Source organism: Eucalyptus grandis, chromosome 5 (genome assembly GCF_016545825.1).
Source record: "Eucalyptus grandis isolate ANBG69807.140 chromosome 5, ASM1654582v1, whole genome shotgun sequence".
Taxonomy (NCBI): domain Eukaryota; kingdom Viridiplantae; phylum Streptophyta; class Magnoliopsida; order Myrtales; family Myrtaceae; genus Eucalyptus; species Eucalyptus grandis.
Genome location: NC_052616.1, coordinates 29,612,591 through 29,633,204, shown reverse-complemented (window position 1 = coordinate 29,633,204; position 20,614 = coordinate 29,612,591). Strand labels below are relative to the sequence as shown.

The window sequence follows — 20,614 nt, the reverse complement described above, 5'->3', positions numbered from 1 at the left end:
TTGCACTCCCATTGGCTTCACTCCCTCCTCTTCCTCTTCGTTGGTGTCTTCTACACATTCAATCATTTTTCAAATGCAATCTAAACACTAGAAAATATTTTCGATTACGTATCACCAAACAAAGGAAAACTAACCATTTTCCTAGAAAATAGTTTCCCGGAAAACATTTTCCAAAAACGTTATGTTTTCCATGACGCAAACACACCCGAAATCCTTGTCTTCTTTCTCAAGTCACTCTATCCAAATGGAGTGGCATCCTTCCGAACATGCTCGTGCAGAAGCAGCATTTTGTTTCGAGTGTCGCATATCAAGGCTAATGATGCAAATTAGTTTGTTGTTAATGCGTCTCCTTTTATTCTTTTCTTTTTGTTGTTGTTGCTCATTTCTTTAATATTTCAGATTATTGAAAAGATCATTCATTTTCCTGTGCTAATAAACTAGAATTTCCAATACCAAACTCGTTGCGTTATTCTTGCTGCACCGAGAAATGCCCCAGGCTAGAAAACAGAAAAAAGATCACTAATGTACAGCCAGAATATATTCTGATCTGGAAGGGGCCAACAAGAGTCAGAACCACTAATAACCTGTGAAACCTTGCAGTCCAAACTCAGGCCAGATTCATCAACGACCCTCTCAGGAAATTGATCCTACAAACGGACAAAAGGATGCCAAGGGTCATTCCACAAAATATACAAAAAAAAAAAAAAAAAGAGTAAAACTCCGTTTATTTCACGAAAAATAATATCTTTTAACTATTGCGACTTTCAGGCACCTGACAATCATCTTGGGTGGGTTGGTCACCTCTCCAAGATTTTTGTCAGCATCTTAAAAGGATCGCTAAAGGCTAAATAACTGTCACTCAAACCACCTTTGGTGGTACTCCCACCAGTGATGCCAAAAGCTTCAAATCTCGATATCTCTTAAAAACTAAGTCTAACTTGAGCAGATACTAAAAAATCATTAGCAAGTTATTTATGTAATTGTCAAAATCCAAATGGTCAATGATAGAGAGAGGCCCTTTCGCATCGGAGATCCTCACCTGGGGCTGAGCGAGGGTTGTGGGCTCTGTTCACAAGCTTATGACGATGATAACATTTTTCATTCATAAAAAGGACATTGCATCGCATGCCACACAATTTGATCAGCTTTTTTCAAATTAAGCATGTCGCGACTTCCCAGTTTTAACTGAAAAATTATAGCTATCGTTAACAATTTCTGAGTTTGGTTGGGTAAAGTGTATGGATTTAAATTCGTTTGAAGTTGAAAGCTGAGGGGACAAAATGTTTTTTCCCCGAAGAAAATGATTATGAACATGCTCAAATTCTACCAATTGGGTCAACTTTGGATAGGCGTCAGTATCGCATGTTGCGGGAGTTCACTACTTCATCAGATTCTTTCACACGTTAATAATTATGCAATAATCGGGGAAATTATTTGATACCATTAGTGGCTCCTTATGCAATAAAAATTCATGTTCGGGCCACTCGTTCTAGGTTCGAGTCTTACTCGATTCAGGAGATGTTAGCGAGAGCTTAATCTTCTGACGTAACGATAATGAAGTTATGAATTTGTCCCCAAAGAAAAGCAAAATGAATTGAAAGAAAAATAAATAAACAATTTTAACGAAAGAATGGACCCACAAGAGATAATTTGATCAATGTAGAGGTGTCAGAAGCTAAAAATGGAGTGCACGTTTGGAGTCCTTTTATTTAAAGTGTATCGGAACCGAAATCATTTAAAAGATGAAAATAAATATATATGATCCACTTAATTTGAAAATAATTCATAAAAACATCTATGTGACAAGTCTATAACTTCTAATATATGAATAAAATGAACATAGATACTCTTTTTTTCAAATGTTTTTCTATGACACCAAATGGTCATCGTGGGACCGAGGTTACTTGTGCATTTTCTCATAGACAGAGGCTGGTTCGCTAGATGCGAATGTGATCCGGAATGGTGGATTGAAAGACATGGAGTTGGCAAGAGATGGGGCTTCTTAGATAAAGTGAATGCCCCCTTTTCTTAAATAAATAAATAAAGGTAATCTTCAATTTGGAAATTTTGGAGATTTGGTGATTAGGGTTAAATTGGGGAAATTTAGATTATGTTTCAATAATTTGGGAAGGAAATGCCCATGGCTAAGGCACGGAAAATTGCATGTAAAATGCACGTACAATTTTTCCACTTTTTTTTTTTTTTTTTTTTTTTTTTTTTAATGTTTGGAGTTCTCTTATTTAAATGTATCCGAAATCATTTAAAAGAGTTCATTGAGATGAAAATAAAAATGAAAATAATTTTATCTATTATCCACTGAATTTAAAATTAGTTGGAAAAAAAGGATAAGTGAAAATTTTTACAAGCTCTAACTTATTAGTAAAATGAACACAGATCCGCTTTTTCTTGTAACACCAATATCATGTAACTAAATTTTCCCGTTTATTTTCTCATAAATAGATGCAAATTGTAATAAGAACAATCAAAACAATCAAAACGAATCCAAAATTTATATACTATGGAAAAGCATATATTCAAGGGAACTATTTCAAATCAACTTATCACGTTCATTGATCACATTGCATCGCTCATCCAAGTTCTCTTGATGATGTTCAGAAAATGGAAAACTAAATACGTGTTTGGTAACGTTTCTATTTCGGGAAACAATTTTTGAATTGAAATAGTTTTTTTTTTGTCTCATTCCCAGAAACAATTTCCAAGTATAAAAACACGCTTGTAAGCGCAAAAATTTCTACTCCAAAAATAGAAATGCGTTTGGTAAACTTATATAATTTTTTTGTTTCTTTTAATTTTTAAATATTTGTATTATCTTTTTTTCTTTTTTTTCTTCTTTCTTCTGTTGGTTGGTTGCCGGCCTCGGCCATGGCCGGCGACCAGCCAAAGGAAGAAGAAGGAAAGAAAAAAGAAGAATAAAAAGGAGAAAAAAATGAAGTGTTTCTCGGAATTGTTCCCTAGGGAATAAGAAACAAGTTTTTTCTACTTTTTATTTCTGTTCCAAATCTATTCCCTAGAACAAAAAATATAGATTTTTGTTTCGGAGAACAAAAGTGTAAACAAATGCGTTTCTATTCTTTTTAGTTCTCCGAACAAAAAACAAAAATTTGTGTTCCAGGGAATAGAAACACATTTTGCCAAACACACCCTAATTAACAAAAGGGCGCTGCCCCTCCCAAAAAAAAAAAAAAAAAAAGAAGAAGAAGAAAAAGAAAAAGAAGAAGATAGAATTCAAAAGGTTTGGTGCATTAGAGGAAAAATAAGCCTCCGATATGGATTAAGGGAAGAGATCCAACTGTTTATTTCATCAATGTAATGTACTGAATTTGGATTTTTAACTGCAATAATCAGGCTCAAACGCGGGCTATGACGGGATATGCACTTCTAATGGAAAATCTTTTAAAATCTTTCTCATTTGCTGAGATGAAACATGGGATCTACAATTCATATTGTAAGGTTTATTTGTTGCGCAGAAAACCCGAGAGTACTTTGATTGTTACTATTACTGTTGCTCCAATCTGTGACCGTTGCAGGAAGGAGCAGCCTTACTTTTTATTAATTATTTCCTTTGTTTGTTTGGGTTAATGTGTGTTAGGCAGGAATCCTACTGTATGCCATGCGAAAATGGTCCGCTGTTTGAGCTTGAAAGTCGAAAGATCCATTTACTTAAATCTTTTGCTCGTGCTAAGTTGTTAGTCCTCTGTTTATTAGGTAAAACATGATTAAATAATAAATATGATTATTCCCATCTACGTCGCTCGAATGGAGGGTCCTTTACGTCTCGAAATCTTGATGCATGCAAGAGGAGTGCCATAGTTTTCGAGCTTTACCTGGACGTTTCGAATGCCCAAGTCATCTTTTCTGAGGGAAGATGATGCACGAGGTCCAAATATAAACTTCTGTCCTTTGAGAAAAAGTGACAAAACGTCCTATTCAAGATTGGAGGAAGAAGTAGCTAGTTTCATTTATAAGCATTGCTTTGACTAGAAGAAACTAAAGGCATCTATGACACCAATGCATCTATTCATTAATGCCTAATTAGCATTTCATTAACACATAATGACAAAGCATCCTATTCAAGATTGGAGGAATAAGTAGTTAGTTTCATTTATAAGCATTGCTTTGACTAGTACAATTGGAGGCATCTGTGACGCCGATGTATCCCCCTATTACATAACTGGGTTACATACAAAGTGAGGTATATTCTTATAGCTCACTTGGTTTCTAACAAAACCCAATAGACTAGTTATAGCCCTAGAATTCCCATAGGATTAATTGAATTAAAATGGAAATCCCCAACGTCGTGTGTAAAGTAATGATTTGCAAAACTCGTGCTAACTAAGGATCGTTTGTCCTCAACTCCACATTACCTCTAAACCAATTATTTTCGACCCTTGTTGGTAGGGTCGCGACATATTTCATCGCAATGAACTCTTTTAAATGATTTTGAGGACACTTAAAATAAAAGAACTCCAAATGTTAAAAAAAAGGCTCATGCTTTTTCACTTCATTTTTTACTTTTGACATCCTTATCACCTTGTGGGTTTTATTCCTGATTTAAGACTATTTTTCTTCTTCTTCTTCTTCTTTTCTGCTTGAATTCAATTTTACTAAAAAAACAAAACTAGGCATGTCCCTCTCAAATAAGAGGTCAAATATGGGGCCCACTCGTGACTTAAATTAATTTCTGCAGTTTTCCTGCTTTTCTAATGTCTTGTCTTTTCTATTTTGACCCAATACTCTTGAAGGATTTTGATATAAAAAATTGAAGCCCGGACTTATTTATTTATAACAGGGATGGGTTTTGGCGTCCCACTTAAAAAAAGAAGAAAAGTTTGTAACAGATAACCAATTAATTATTGTAATAATGAGTTGTATATTTTCTTTTTTATTTTATTTATCTTGTACTAGCAAACCATTATTATAAAATAACATAAGCACAAATAAGGGTGCGTTTGGCACCAGCTTTGCCAAGTACCTTTGGGTACTCAAAGCCCATTTGCCCAAATATTGGGTGTTTGGGAAAAAATTTTACACCGCCTTGAAGAAATGCGACCTCCCCTAAGGCTGAAAGCCCAAGGCAGGTGAAGGGGTGCCTTGGGCTTTAAGCTTTCTCGGCATACAAGTGGTACTGTTCATTTTTTTTTTATTTTCTTCCAAAAATATCCTCAGCTACTCTCGATTTTTCCGGTTTTGCCCTCGTTGTTGTACTGTTCATCTTCTTCTCCGTTGAAGGCCGACGATGTGTTCCTCGAAGCTGTGAGTGAGTGGCCGCCGACGGCTCGGCATGGTTGCGGTGGCCCAGGCGACCGTCGCCGGGGAGTGGTGCGACCGCCGCCCTGTCTGGGTCGCGGCGATCGCTGTGGGTCGCGGCGAGGTTTGGGTCGCCGACCTTGCCGCGACCCCATCCGAGGGCGGCGAGGTCCTCTCGCGACCTCACCGCCCGGATCTTGGTCACGGCGGTTGCGGAGGTCGCGCGACCTCGCCGCGACCCGATCCGGGCGGCGCGGTCGCGTGACCCCGCCGCGACCCGGATCCGGGCGCAAGGTCGCGGGGACCTCGCCGCCCAGATCGGGTCGCGGCGGGGTCGCCGACGTCCGGAGACCCTCGCCGATGGTTTCGGTGGTCGCCGACGTCCGGCGACCCTCCGTGATGGTCTTCGGTGGTCGCCGATGTCCGGCGACCCTCGCCGTGGTCTTCAATGGTCGCCGACGTCCCGCGACCCTCGCCAGTGGTCTTCGGTGGACGTCCGCGGCCACTTGCCCTTCCGGCCATCGCCCTTCCGGTCAATTTTTTATTTATTTTTCTTTTTTTTTTTTTTTATCACCAAAGCACTTTGCAAATATAATTCCTCCAAACACCATTTTACACAAAAAATACTTCAAATGGGCTTTCAAACTACAATTTTACCAAACACACTTTGCATTTTGGAAAATACATTAAACTCAAAGGTCTTTGCATTTTTGCTAAGGACTTTTCCCAAAAGCGTTCAAACGCACCCTAAGAGAGAGAAAAGTCATCTACAAATTTTAATGAATGCATTTGGTTTCATTATAACTTTATATGTGCCATTACATAATATTCCCTACTCAACTTTCATTTTATCCGGTGAATCTAACGGCGCAATTTTTTATTTAATTTTCATGTTATCGTTGCATGATTTTCTTAAAGATATATATGTTTCTTTTGAAAATTTGACAAAAGTTAAGTATATTGAAAATTCTAAAATTTTGTTATTATTATGATAAGAGGAAGAAAAAGCTCCCTAAAAAATATAAGCAATATTCTTAAATCAAGAGTGGCATTCATAATGGATAATGTGACCAATTTGTTAACTCAATTTTTTTTTAGGCATTGGATCCATTTCATCCTTGCAGGTTTCGGTCAAGGCCTCACCCCAAGCATCCAAGCACGAGCGAAGCTCGCACGTGCGACCAGGTCCCGCCGCCCAACGGCTAGTAATAGTTATAAAAACGCCTCCATCATCTTTTCCGTTTCAATCGCTCTCTGCACAATTCTCACTCCATTCTCTTTTCACTTCCCTTCCTTTTTTAGATCGACCGAAAAGAAGAGCTTTCTTTCCTGCAAACGGGGATTCCGATCGTCACCTCGCGCCGGCGGTGGTGCGGTGATCGAAGGGTTAGTGAGAGCCGAGCGTTTTGGTCGACGGAATTCCGCTGATCATGTGGGGCAACAGGGAGAATTTCCCGGCAAGGGGCTACTTCACGCCGCAGCCACCGAAGCGGGCTGTGCGGCCACTGGTTTCTCCGGTGCTGATGTCGGAGAGGAAGCGGGCGTCGCCGCCGGATCTCTTCCATATCATTCACAAAGTGCCTGCCGGCGACTCTCCCTACGTCAAGGCCAAGAGGGTCCAAGTGAGAAACCCTGACTTTACCTTTTTCCTTTTTTCATGAATTCTCGTGTTTCTGTTATAATCAAGAAGGTGCGCACCCGTTTTCTTGATTTCGCTGATCGTCCTGATCTTGAATTTGGTGTGATCGTCGTTGTCGTTTTCCTTTCGTCGCGATCTGTAGACGCCTTCTTCAAGATTTTTCCTTTCGTTACTGTTTGCTGTCGCGATCATATGGAGTTGCCGATGTAGTTATTAGTAAAATTAGTGTGATCCGGCCTGGTAATCTCGTGATCATTGATCGGTAGGCGCACGACGGCGCTCGTGTGGTTGCGTGACCGTGTCTTGTTGGAACGAGCATCGCGATTGTCCCTCTTTGAGAGGGAAAGCTGAGAGGGATCTTGTGCGAGTTCGATTGTCTTTTCCGGGTCGCGGTCGAATTGATTCTTCTTCTGTTCCCGATTTCAGTTAATAGACAAGGATCCGAGTAAGGCCATCTCTCTGTTCTGGGCCGCTATAAATGCGGGGGACCGAGTCGACAGCGCGCTGAAGGACATGGCGATCGTGATGAAACAGCTGAACCGGTCGGACGAGGCGATCGAGGCCATCAAGTCTTTCCGCCACCTCTGCCCCTTTGATTCTCAGGAATCTCTTGACAACGTGCTGATCGAACTCTACAAGGTAATGTCGCTGATATACTGCACGGGTAGTTTTAGCGGTTCGCCGTGGACTAAAGAGAAATGATTTTGCATGCATTATACATTTGGAATGTGCATTATGCAGAGGTCTGGACGGATCGAAGAAGAGATCGAAATGCTTCAGCATAAACTGCGGCTCATCGAAGAAGGGAAGGGGTTCGTTGCGAACCGAACGAAGACGGCGAGGTCACAAGGGAAGAAAATCCAAGTAACGAGGGAGCAAGAGAGATCGAGGTCCTCTCGAGTAGCCAAGCTTTTCTTTTTCCCTTTCTTTTGTTTCGTCGACGGTCCGTTTACGATGCCTTGCTAAACCTTATGCAGGATAATGGGGAACCTGGCCTGGGCTCACTTGCAGCTGAGCAATTACGAGATCGCTGAAGGACTTTACCGGTATGCTCTCAGTGAGATGGCATCTTAATCATTAAACATTTCATGCTTTCGAAAGAAGAAAATTCTGTTCTTTTTTATGTTTAATGTATGCATTTGATTTCAGGGAAGCCTTGTCACTGGAGCCAGACAAGAATAAGCAGTGCAACTTGGCGATCTGTCTGATGAACATGAACAAACTAGCCGACGCGAAAGCGGTACTGGATGCAGTCAGAGGTCCGTGCGGCGATGGTGACATGGATGAATCTTATGCTAAGTCTTTCGATCGCGCCCTTCAGATGCTGAATGAGATCAAATCGCGGCCAATTAAGCAGAACGAAGTCGATCATAAGGAGATCCAGAATTCGAGGGAGAGCACTTGCTTTACTGAACAGGTTATCAACCGTGGAGCTCGGCCACTCGCCTCTACAACCACTGCAAATGGACATGGAGAAGAAACATGGATCTTAAACGAGAGAAACGGCATGCTCTCCCGGGCCGAAGCTTGGTCATCTTCAGAAAACATATTCGGCGATAATTGGAGGGAAGTTTCCAACTTTGGAACTCCGCTGAGATATGTCTTGCCGGGAAATCTCCATGCCAAGGAGAACTGTCTTGAGACAAGTAAGGCGGGTTGGAGTTCCTCGAGCAGGAGTGCATACGCTTCGCCGGCTTCTGTCAAGAGAAATATCGAATTTTCTCCCGGCGAATCGAGGAGGCATACGTGTAGGAGCTTGTATGCTTCCCCAGCTTCATGTCGAGATTCAGAATACAAGTCGAAGGCTACTTCAACTGGAGAGACAAAACTCGTCGGAAATGGTTCCGTGGCAATGGCCAAGCCGAAGAATTATGATGAAAATATGATTCGCAGCAAGGGAGATCCTGCAAAATTGGTCGAAACTTCAACTGACGACATAAAAGATTCCGGTGGTAAGTTATGTGTCAATGCTACAATTGACTGCTTTTCCAAAAAAGCCGTGGCAGATTCTCATGTGATAGATGAACTAGCAGTTGCAGGGGAGAGTTTTTGGGTAGACAAGCATAAGAAGAGCTGGGCTGACATGGCTGAGGAGGAAGAGGAACAAGAACCGACTGATCCTCCTGTGCAGCACCTGTGGAATGACTCGCCGCAGAAACCTCCTCCTTTCCGAACTCCGACAAGGAGCTTTCGCAGTGAGGAATTTAATGATGAGAATCTAGACATCAACATTGGAGGTCATGAACGGACTCTGACGGAGAATTTAAGCCGAACTTTGACATTTTCCGATCTAGGATGCGGCTCCAAGTCGCAAACGATGGATACTCCATCGAGGACCTCGGGCCGCTCGGCAGTTCGACGCTCCTTGAACTTCAACCAGATCCCGAAACAGGAACTAGACTCGGTCATGCTACTAGAGTCCGATAAGGCGGGCGGCTGCGGCGCTCCTGAAGATGCCGTGCCGGTCAAGAAAGCTGGACAACCGCCGAGGAGAAAGAGGCTGCAGGTCTTTCAGGACATCACACGCCTTCCTCCGCACACCGCATGAACTGCATATCCGAGAGAATTCGATCTGCCCTGGTCTTCTTCTTCTTCCTCGTTAGAGTGGTGGTTTGTGTTCAGTCGGGCCTTCCGGTGTTCGTTCTCACCTTCGTTCATCTTCGCTTGTTCGCCTTTCTCGCTCGATTCTCAGGATTTGTCTGGTTTCTGCATGATTGCTTCCCTTCCAAGACTTCAAGGTAGGACGGTCATCGTTGAGCTGAATCGTTCAATCCAATAGATGATCATTTGTAAAATAGAAAAAATTGTTGATAATCTACTATGAATTTCAAAGTGGTGAAATGAATGTTCCGATGGTAAGTCACTGATGATTAAATAGTGCGACTTGCAAATTTTAAAAAAGCAATTTATAATCTATCGTGATATTTATGGTAAAATCAAAGTCGGGTCTTATGGATCCATAACTTCTCTCCAATCTAGTTGGTTCAGATCGAGCGTTTGAATCTGGATATATTGCAACACATCAGAAACTTCTATGTTAGAGATTTTTGTGAGCCTAGTGCTTGCAAAAAGGCATTAACTATTTGTGGTACTTTCACAACAAATTGAATCTGAGAAAAAGGAAGGAAGAAGAAAATCCACGCTCATGGTGGTGCCAACTATTATATTGGTAAGTTACTAATAGCTGATCGAACCTACAAGTAAAATTTGAAAGCAATTTGATAATCTACTACCGAATTTGATGATGATTAAGGTAGGGTCATCAAATTAATGGTGAATTGAGAATTCATACGCATAGTAACAAAATTATGTCTGAACGGGATCCAACGGACCAGTGATTATGCTAGGGTTCCTTCCTTGGCCATTGATCTTGGTGATTTTTGGAATTGCCACGAGGAGCATCGAGCTTTATAAAATATTTAATGTAGATTACCTTGATCAAGAAAAAATTAATAAGGCCATTTCCAAGTAACACTTAACGGATGCGCAGAAGGAAAAACTAGCGACTACAATAATAAAATAACAACAACAAAAAAAAGATGAGGAGGTAATCTTTAACTTTTTTCCAACTTTTGGGGCTTATTCTGCAATCGTGTGAAAGTTCATGTGTGTAATAACCTGCAACTTCTGAAAATTCAAGGCTATAGTGCAACAGTGCTAAAGTTCAGGAAGGAATTTGAGCAATTATCTTTGAATAATGTTATATTTGTAACGAAATATGAGGTTTTGGTGTAAGGCTATGAGTACATAACTAGTAACTATGGTAACATTTAATATATATAGTTTAAAATTGAACTTTATCAAGATACTGTAACTTATAATATAATGAAGATGATCATTACATTATTACACTTTAATAATACAAATAAATTTACCATCTATAATATGAAAATCGATGAATAACGTAATTTTCAATTGAAATTGATGAAATCTAAAATTTGATAGTGTAGGAGAAAAAGATATTGACAATTAAGAAATAGATATTAAGTTTTGAGAGTGATACATACATCATGACATTATAATTATCACTGCAAACAAACGTGTTAGTAGTTTCGATTTTTCTCTTTCTTTCTCTTATATGTGAAGTCACATATGATTACACAAAACCAGACGAGGTTAACTTAGCGATTGAAAAACAAACCTATAGATCATATGCATAATACAAGTTCGACTTTTGATACCTTAAAAAAAATTTGTATTATTTTAAAATAGTTTAAAAACCATGACGCGAGCACCTCGCCTTGAGCCACCACTGCGTGTCGCATTTAGTATTAGACCAGCTTGTTCTAGCGTCGGTCCTGCGCTCTCTAACGGCGATGGCCGCGTGCAGCGGCGTCGGATCTAGGCTGGCCCTCGACCTAGCCGCCCGCTAGACCGGGTGAGCCCAACACGTGGTCGGCCCATATGGGCCTGCAGTCGAGCGGGCTTCACGTGAGCCCGGGTAGGCCCATCGAGGGCCCATGACGACCAGGGACGTCCCTAGGCTTGTTTCACAAGTGAACGGGCTTTTCAAGCCCAGTTCCGCACCCATTAAGTCTCGTCCAGCATTTTTTAAAGCCCTTTTCAAGATATTTTCTCTCATGTCACGCACCATTCCCTTTATGAGGTGCATCACACCCCTTTATTTCCAAAACTTTCCTATAAATATTAAATAGGGTATTCATTTGCTGGTTTCAACCGAGGTAAATCATTCCCAACATCTCTCTTTCAATCGTATTATCTCAAATTCAAGTTATTAGCTTGTTCTTCTTCTTTTTTTCTTTTTGTGAAGGATTCTTGTGAGGTTCAAACTTGAAAATTCTGACGATCCTAAAAAGGTACGAATTGTAGACAATTAGGTTCTGAATCCCCATTTAAAATCTGTATTATTATAATGTTAGAATTAGGCTAGTTTTATTAAATAAGTAAGTCATTACATTGCTGGCTTAAAATTAGGGCCTTCATGAACAAATAGATCGTTGTAATGCCAAGTTATCTGTTAAAATACAAAAAAATATGGTTTTTACGGCTATTATTCTGAAAGTTTCATATTTTCTCTAAGTTGTTATAGTGTGCAAGTAATGAATTTCAAAAATTATAATTATTTTCTCTAAAATGTATTTTTCAGGTTTAAAAAATGCTTATTAATTATGGTCGAAAAGGACGAAAATATCGTCGTCAAAGAAGGCCAAATAATAACATGACTCCATTGATTTTAAAACTAACTGTGCATTTTCCAATTACATGCCATTAGTCAATTCTGTATGCACGTACGTCACAGATTAGGGTTCATGCATATATTTATCAGTTAATTGCTCATAATCGAAACACAAGTACACGTTGCACACGGATTCATGTCGGGCATAAAATGACGAAGGAATTACCCTGATTACGTCTTCGGTTGAATCAAAGTTGCGTCAACAATTTTAGAAAATTATTTGATAATTGCATTCAAAGGCCTTAATTGAAAAGGTGACGTCGAAAGACATTATTGGGACGTTAAGAGAACATTTGGTAACCATTTTGTTCCTGGGAACAATTTTCGATGAGAAATAATTTTTTTCAATTCTATTTTCGAGAATAATTTCTGAGCAAAATAACGCATTTGATAACTTTCCTAAATTTATATTTTCGAGATAGAAATACATTTAATAGGATTCTTAAATATTTTTTAATTCTTTTATTATATATTTTTTCTTTTTTCTTTTCCTTTAGTGGTCATTGCCTAAATAGCACCGACACGCTACACGGACACGTCGACACGACACGACACGACACGTCGACACGACATTTCTAAAAAAATAAAGAATTCCGACATGTTGGGACACGTTATATATTAAATGAATATTTTTATTTTTAATTAATTTGATTCACATTCAATTCATTGGAAATTCTAAAGATATATACATAGTTAATGCGTATCCATGTTTAGAAATATGTTTTTAACTTTAATAAAAGTTATGGATTAAATTAATGACTAATAAGAAATTAGAATCAATTTATTTAAATAAATTCATGATCTTCTATAATTACCAAAAAATATTATTATTTAAAATTTAATACTTTTATTTTTTGAAATTATTTTTTAATCTCATTTATTTATTTTTCGATTAAAAAAGTGCCCACTGAGGTTACCCCCACTCCTTATCGCCCCCCCAAAAAAATTATTTCACTTCTCTTTCCCTCGGTTTTGAGTTATCAAAAACCCTAGCCAGACCCTTTTCCTCCTCCTCCTCCTCGCCGCGCGCCGCACGATTCCCTTCCTCTCGATCCTTCTCCTCCTTCTCCTTGCCGCACGACCACCTTCCTCTCCGCACGATTCCCTTCCTCTCCTCTTCCTCTCGATCTCTGCTTGCTCTCGGTCCTCGTCACAATCGTTTACCGCCTCGCCTCCACCCTCTATCGTCTTCCGGACACGCGTGTCGAAACGTGTCGAGAAAAGTTAGCTCTGCAGCAGCAGAAGGCCCCCTTCCTTGCTTGATTTGGAGAACGACTCCCTTACTCGATCCGAAGTTGCAACACCTTTGTCAGGTGCGTATTCGATCTCTCTCGCATCTGGGTTCTGTTCAATGTTCCTCAAAACGTGCGGGTGTGCGTGGGGGGCTCTGCTGCTTCTCTGTGGGGCTTCGTCTTCTTTACGCGTTGGTCGACGTTTGAATTCGTGCGGTGATGTAGTTGGGTAGAACCTGCGTGCGCTTGTGATTTTCTCTTGTTTCTAGATCCTTGTGTTCCCTGTGTTCATTTTGGGATTCACCCCTTTTCCCCTCCAGAGCAAGACCCGCTTTGTGTGATCTGCGAATTTGGGAGCTTGGGTTTGATGTTTGTTTGGGATCCTTCCGATTGTTGTCTGTGAACTTTGGCGAGCTTTATGATGTGCATCTTGCCTTCTGCAATTGAAAGCAAAAAACTTTTTCTTTTATTAAGGATTCCAGTGTCGTTTTATTAGCAGAAGTAGAGAGCAGAATTAGCTGATTAATTGCTGAGGTTTCTCTGACATGAAATATCCAAGCTGGAGAGATGCATGCTCTCTTGTACTTGTTGTCTACGGCTAAGACTTGCTTCGAGAGCCAAGATAGATCTTTGGATGTTCATGAAGAAATGTGAGATTATGTTGAAAGTACTTTTGTGAAGTTCTTTCAATGATGCACTTTTCAATATATCATGGACTTGTATAAGGACGCCTCATTTAAGAACTCCTTGTTCTGGGCTTCTCTTTATTTAAGTCACTGCTACATATGTTATTGATTAATTGTTATATGATCTGTAGTCAGCACTCAACTCCCAGAAAGGTTATGTAACCTCTGAATAACTGAAGCAAATCAATCATTTCAATTTCTTTGGTAACCATTATAGCTTAAGCTTAGGTGGAAACAACATGAAAAACCGTTGAATATGGCAGAGATACAGTTAACTTGTGATATTTTGAGTCTTATGTTTCAATTTTGTTACAAAGACCCAAAGAATGGAATAAATGTGCCACTTAGTATTTTATCATGTTCGCATGCTGAGTGATGTCCCTTTTAGAGTTTTCTAATTGGTTATATGTTGTTATATCTGAGGAGATGCTAAATTAGCAGAAGTTTGTTGCCAATGTTTACTCCATTTTTTCTTTCTGTAACGTTTATAACTTTGCAGGGAGACATTACTTACGTACATCAGAGATGGAAACAATGTTCAAGTTTTGGGTTCGTTGAGTGTCTTGGCTACGCTGTTACAAACAAAAGGTTGGGCTGTTGTATCTTTCCAGTTACAATTCCTTATTTGGTATGTACTACCATTTATTATCAACATTTGCTGTTACAGAACTGGATTAGTCAATGCTGGATGCTCTTAGAATTATTCCTCAGCGCAAAAAGCAGAGAAACTCTTGCTAGTAAGCATTATTGACTCTGCATTGCTTTGGCATTAGGGGTGCGATTGATAAACATTATGTTTCTAGACACAATTTCTAGCCAGACTTCTATTTCTATTTCCTGAACGATTTTCTAGATAAAATATGCATTTGATAATGACACAAAACAAAATAAAAATTTGGTTGATAACATCACAAAATTTCTCCCTCCTGGGCGGTTGGCAGCGCAGCGGAGGATGCGGCTGGTAGTGAGTGGGCAGCCAGTTAGTGAGAGCGAATGATGAGAAAGTTTTTATTTCTCATTTCTTTCAAGAAATAGAAAAAGTAGAAAATTTTTACTTCTCATTTATATTTAAAACTTATTTCTAAACTAAAAATTTGTTCCAGAAATAGAAAAATGAAATGTGTTATCAAATGGATTTATGTTCCAAACCTATTCTGGGAACCGAAAAACAGATCTTGCCAAAAATAGAATAGTTATCATGCACGCTTTGGATTTCTCGGTTTTCTCGCTATGAGCATGTACTTCTACGAAGGGTAGGATGAATTTGCAAACTTTGTTTGCATGAGCAACGTGTCATCAGGACTTGTACAGTTTTCTGGTCCTGGTATCGATAATGCCATGTTTTGATGTTGAGTTGTTGATTGATATAGCTATCGTATATTGGGTATAAGCAGTTTTTTTAGAAACTATGTCGCGGGCATTATACTTATATAAATATTGGTCGAAAGTTTTTCATACATGGATTTATGGAGCAAATAATCGGTGAGTGGTGTGCACATCATTCACCATAAGTTATTGCATATCAGTTACAATGAATTGTCTGAATCTGTTTGTCCAGCACCAAAAGCATATATATGTTGCGCAGCAACCTGCCATTGTTCTAATCCAGTTTATGATTGAAATTTTGTCCACCTCGAACATCCTGAATTTGCAATTTTATGAAGTCGGGGCCGTAAGAATGCCATCAGTCTCATTGGATCCCAATTATGATAATACATTTGATCCTAATGATGTGAATAAGGGGTTAGTGTTTCAAGTCATAATACATCTCTTGACATGACAAATTTACATGATCAAATATCTGTTATTGTTTTGATTAATTTGACTTTTTAACCAAAAATGAAATGTGATTCTTTTATTTATAAATTTATTAATGCGTTTCTTTACATTGTTCTTAACATTCAAATTGTAAAAGTGGCGGTCATTGTTGTTTTTTTTTTTTTTATTTATTTAAACAAATTAAAAATTGAAAAGCTTAAATTGATCACACTAAAGGACTTTTGTAATGTGTTTTTACCAAATGGCATTTTTCTCAAAGTTGCTTCCCAATGTTCTTTTCAATTACAGTTTACCAAATGTCTTTGCTGCTGAGTTCTGCTGCGTGCGCTTCGAATTAGCTTGCTGTATTTGCTTTTCTGATGGGTTTTTGAGGTTTAACGCTTGCAACTTGAGGTCGCGACTGGTAATTTCTTAGAATCTTTGCCCTTTGTTTTTTCTTTCTCTTGTTGTATGTTATCTCTAGTGCGTCCTTTGCTAACTTCTTGCTTACGACTTGTCGCTTAAATGTCTTTGTTGTGTTCTTACTGAATGAGATCATCAGCTTCAATTTTTATGCTGTGGGGCTTTTTGCTTATGAGACTGACGGTCATGCGGTAACGCAAGTGATACAGGGGTTTTATCGTATCAGATAAATAAGAAATTTCTGTACTTTATTTTCATCTGTCTTACAATGAATAATACTTGGCATTTTGAGTATCCATTCGACCAAATCTTTTTTTTTTTTTTGTGGATGAATGAAGGATATAATTTTATAATTTATGTTTTGTGTTAGGTGTTTGGACTTTTTATTATTTATAATTGTACATAACTACACGTTCAGCTTATTGTTGCTTTTGATGAATAGGGATTTATGATGTTTTACTTTGAATTGTTTTATTGCTTACATTATTTTGCTGTAAAAAATGAAATTGGAAAAAGAAACAAAAGAAAATTAGGTTTTTTGATAGATTTGGAATTGAACTGGAAAAAAGGGTATGTTTAAGAACTAATTTCAGGGCAAACGGTGTAGGCTCTAGGTCCAAAAAAAATAGGAACAAAATATAACAGATTAAATTCCATGTTTTAAAAATTGAGAATCGGTTATAACAAGGTAGGTCCCAGTGAGTAATTTAAGAATCGATTGCCCATAATTAAAGCATACCACTAGTGTTAACCTTCTCATACAATTGATAATTTTTTTCTCATTGTAGCTAGTGGCTTTAAGTATAAAAGTATGGATCTATAAGTAATTAAAATATGTAAGAAATCATATTCATATACTTCAAAACCTCAAAAGGAAAAAAATAAGGGAAAGAGAATGTATTAACAATCGTAGACCTTATATACAAAGTGCAATAGATTCCTAAATCTTTTAATTGGATTGCGATAATACTATAGCCTTTTTCCATCTTGCTAGAGCACGGACATGACCGAGAATGAGATCGACTCCCTAACACTCTTTCGTCCTTTGGCATGGTAATCAGGGTACTGCATTCGTGGGCAGTGATCTGAGGAGGAAGATCTAGTCATTCGCGTCTGGGCCTCCCGTTCATTCTTCACATCTGGGCCAAGCAAAATTCATGTGGATTGGACCTGCCAGACTGAACAGTGAGGTAAAAAGGAAGGGTGACCCAAAACCGGTCCGAAACGTCTGAACATAGAAGGAAACGACGACGGAAAAGCAAAACCCTAATCACCTCGCCTCCTCTTCAGCTTCTTCGCTCGCCCTCCTCCGCCTCCATCTCTTCTGCGTTCTCCAGCAGGACTGGGGACCTGCTCAACATACTCGACGACTCAGAGGGCGTCGCAGACCGAGATCCGGCGATCCAAGGCCACTATTCGATCGACATAATATGTCTGTGTTATCAGCTAAACTGCCTGATCCCTTTGAATGTTTTCCTTCCAAGAGGAGGAGAGACGATTCACCGCCTCCTATGTTGGACGATAGATTTGTGTGGGTCGACTGGGTCAAGGTGGACGAGTCATCTCTTAAACATTGGCTGTCCGTCCTCTCTGAATTCAAAGGGGCTTCCTCAGAGAACGAAGGCGGGCTTGACGATACGAGGAGTGTAGACAACGTATGGATGACGGATGAGGCTGGATTACTTTCTCCGCCCCCTCCTCATCGGCTTTCACTGGATCTTCCTTTAGGTACTTGTGACTCTCAGGTCTTTATACAAAATTGGAATAAGCTAGAGAGCAATGGAAGTCTTGACAGAGAGGACAATCATGACAATCGCGCCTCTTCAGAAAATGAAGACAGGCTTCTCGGCTGTAGGAGCTATGATGACCAACTGTCGAAGCCTAAGAACACTCTCCCTGTGTCAAGCACAGAAATTAGCAAGGAAAGTAATGAGATCAATGGCGTTGAGGGCTTTTGCGAAGTTCGATCTGTTGCAGGGAACTGCCCTGTCCGACATCCGAGTGCTGTCCAATTACTTTCAGTATCTTCGGATCACTCTAACTGCCTTGATGTTAACTCGTGGATGGAAGGTCGTCATCGCACACCTTTGCCGTTATGGTTAAGGTAATTTAAATTATGTTTGGACGTGCACAAAATGTTTGAATTGAGATTTACTTCTTGCGGCACTCTTTGAATCAACCGTCGCCTTCATAAATTGCTGGGGGTCAGTTACCAGTCGAAGGATTTAATAACTCAATTATTAGGTCGACCCTAATGTAATGGGCTGAGTTTTGAACCTTGCAGCTTCTTTTCTAGATTCAATTCAGTGTCGCTATCAAGACTAAAACTCCTAGTTTTCTTCCCATAGAAATCAATTAAATAAATAAAATCATAGATCTTTTCCCATTTTGCTAAAATCAAGTATACCTGCTCTCTTTTTTGATTCGTGAATGCTACAGAATCAGTGATGAGATTGATACGGTGAATCAGTTTCCATCCCAGGTTTTTCATTTAGAATTTAGGCCAAGAACTTGTAATAGTTGTTGGTGTACTTTTTGCATCCTTACTTCCTGAATTTCCGATAGGATATGGCTAGTATAAAATTATGTATTCGATGCCTTTGAGTGGTCCAGATACTATTTTGTTCCAGATATATTGTTGGATTAAGTCATAATGTCTACTTTATTTTATGATACAGGGATATGTTTTCACAACCTATCCATTACCGTCCTGCGGGAACAATTTTTGGGAACCTTAAGCCTAAAAATGTCTTGATGATGACTGATCGATTATTCCGTGCTCAGCTATCCTATATTAAGAAAAACAATATGGACCTGTCCTTGGTGAAATCCACGCCAGAAGCTGAGGATCTGTTTTCGCGTTTGCTAAAGAAGAATCCCGAATTGAGGTAAGAGTTTTGTCATCTTTAATTTGCATCACTCCAATTTTCATTCCGCTTTTTGATATATTTTGATGTTCCTGCATCACCCTACTTGATGAGCAAAAAATGTGAAAATCCCGATAGAAGCCGGAAAATAGGTTGAACATGTGTTGGTTTAGAGAGGATGATCATTGTCGGAAGCATAGTTATTAGGGCTATAAGTTTGTTACCCATTCACGAACATATAAATTCCAATAATTTCTAGTGCAGTATTTAGAAGATTCTTGCTATGAATACACCGGATTTTGCAATGAAGATTTATGGGTTTCGCTTATCGCACTAACTATGAACCTTGGAGAATATTATCCTCGCTGCCCAATTTTGTCTTGGAGAATCCTGGGACTGAATGATTAAGTTGATAATTTAAGGTAATTTGGAGAAAATAAATCCCGGCTTCTTGTCATAGTCAAACAACTACCTTCATCCTGGAGTCACGAGTTGCAAAGTGCATGGAAGTTTTCAAACATTATGGTTAGTCTCTCAATGAGCTGAAGCAATTTTAATTGTCATAGAGATTGCACCAATGCCATATTTGTGATCCTTATGAATTCAGGAAGTTGGTCCATCTGAGCGTTGTTCGTGTAATTGATTTCTTTGAGCATTTTGGGTTGTAGTTCCGTTTTTGTCATTATTTTTTAGGCGTCAATTGTCAATGGCTTTTAATTATCAGCAGGCTAGAGGCAAGGGAGGTGATTCTCCATCCATTCTCTTGGAGATCAAATGTTAAATTGCACTTTCTTCAGCAGATGAGTGCTAAACTACATGAGAAAAATCCAGCACCCGATCCAGATCTTCTAACAGAATTGCAGAGCAATGAGCCACCGGTTTTTTATGGGAATTGGATCGACAAATTAGATCCTATATTTAAGACTTACGCACTCCAAAGGATACTCCAAAGGAAAGAAAAAAAGTTAAACTTTACTTCTGTCGTGGATTTAGTGCGCTTCATGCGAAATAAGAGTGCCCACCTCAATGAATTTCCCAATGAAATCAAGGTACTCTATAGTATTGTGATGATTTCTGTTGCGGAATGGATATAAGACTTCGTAACTTTGTATATCTCAGATCGTGTCTACTAGTGGCTCATATCTAGTATTTCTTTGATGTTTTGGCAGGATCTATTCGGACCGGGTGAGGAGGGTTTCTACACTTACTTTGATTTACGGTTCCCGAGACTCTTTATGAAGTTTTATGGAGCGGCGTTCCAGTTCTGTAGAGAAGAGGAATGGTTTGAGGTTTTCCACATGGAAAACTTTCCAGAATACTTCGGAAGTGATGCCCATTGACCCACTGGCCATATCTTCTTCAATCCAGTCGCCTGCATGCCGTCTGTTTTATTGTTGCGTCTATTCCTTTGGTTAGGATCAAGTTGGATGGGCTAATGACTGTTTGAGTGTATGATGTATCGTTTTAAATGTATAAAGTATAATGTATAGCCGCTATAGCATGTTGTCCTTGATGTTGCAAAAAAAAAATTATATTTCATTTCA

At 39.2% G+C, this 20,614-nt stretch overlaps 2 protein-coding genes across 5 annotated transcripts; both read left to right on the top strand.

The window, feature by feature from the left end:
- The first annotated feature begins 6,529 nt into the window (after positions 1–6,529).
- Positions 6,530–9,784, top strand: LOC104425583. Of its 2 annotated transcripts, none has more exons than XM_010038309.3 (6): positions 6,530–6,890; positions 7,334–7,546; positions 7,649–7,797; positions 7,885–7,953; positions 8,057–8,859; positions 8,947–9,784. In XM_010038309.3, the coding sequence occupies exons 1-6, from the start codon at positions 6,699–6,701 to the stop codon at positions 9,453–9,455; spliced, it is 1,935 nt and encodes a 644-aa protein (XP_010036611.2). In that variant the 5' UTR covers positions 6,530–6,698; the 3' UTR covers positions 9,456–9,784. The 2 variants fall into 2 exon arrangements, with proteins under 2 accessions (XP_010036611.2, XP_039168036.1); XM_039312102.1 differs by having other exon boundaries at positions 8,941–9,784.
- A 3,280-nt stretch (positions 9,785–13,064) lies between these two features.
- Positions 13,065–20,614, top strand: LOC108956670 (hypothetical protein). 3 transcript variants are annotated; one of them, XM_039312371.1, is made up of 7 exons: positions 13,065–13,417; positions 14,522–14,610; positions 14,690–14,759; positions 17,265–18,307; positions 18,882–19,091; positions 19,798–20,119; positions 20,240–20,614. In XM_039312371.1, the coding sequence occupies exons 4-7, from the start codon at positions 17,634–17,636 to the stop codon at positions 20,408–20,410; spliced, it is 1,377 nt and encodes a 458-aa protein (XP_039168305.1). In that variant the 5' UTR covers positions 13,065–13,417; positions 14,522–14,610; positions 14,690–14,759; positions 17,265–17,633; the 3' UTR covers positions 20,411–20,614. The 3 variants fall into 3 exon arrangements, with proteins under 3 accessions (XP_039168305.1, XP_039168303.1, XP_039168304.1); XM_039312369.1 differs by having other exon boundaries at positions 19,795–20,119; XM_039312370.1 differs by lacking the exon at positions 14,690–14,759 and having other exon boundaries at positions 19,795–20,119.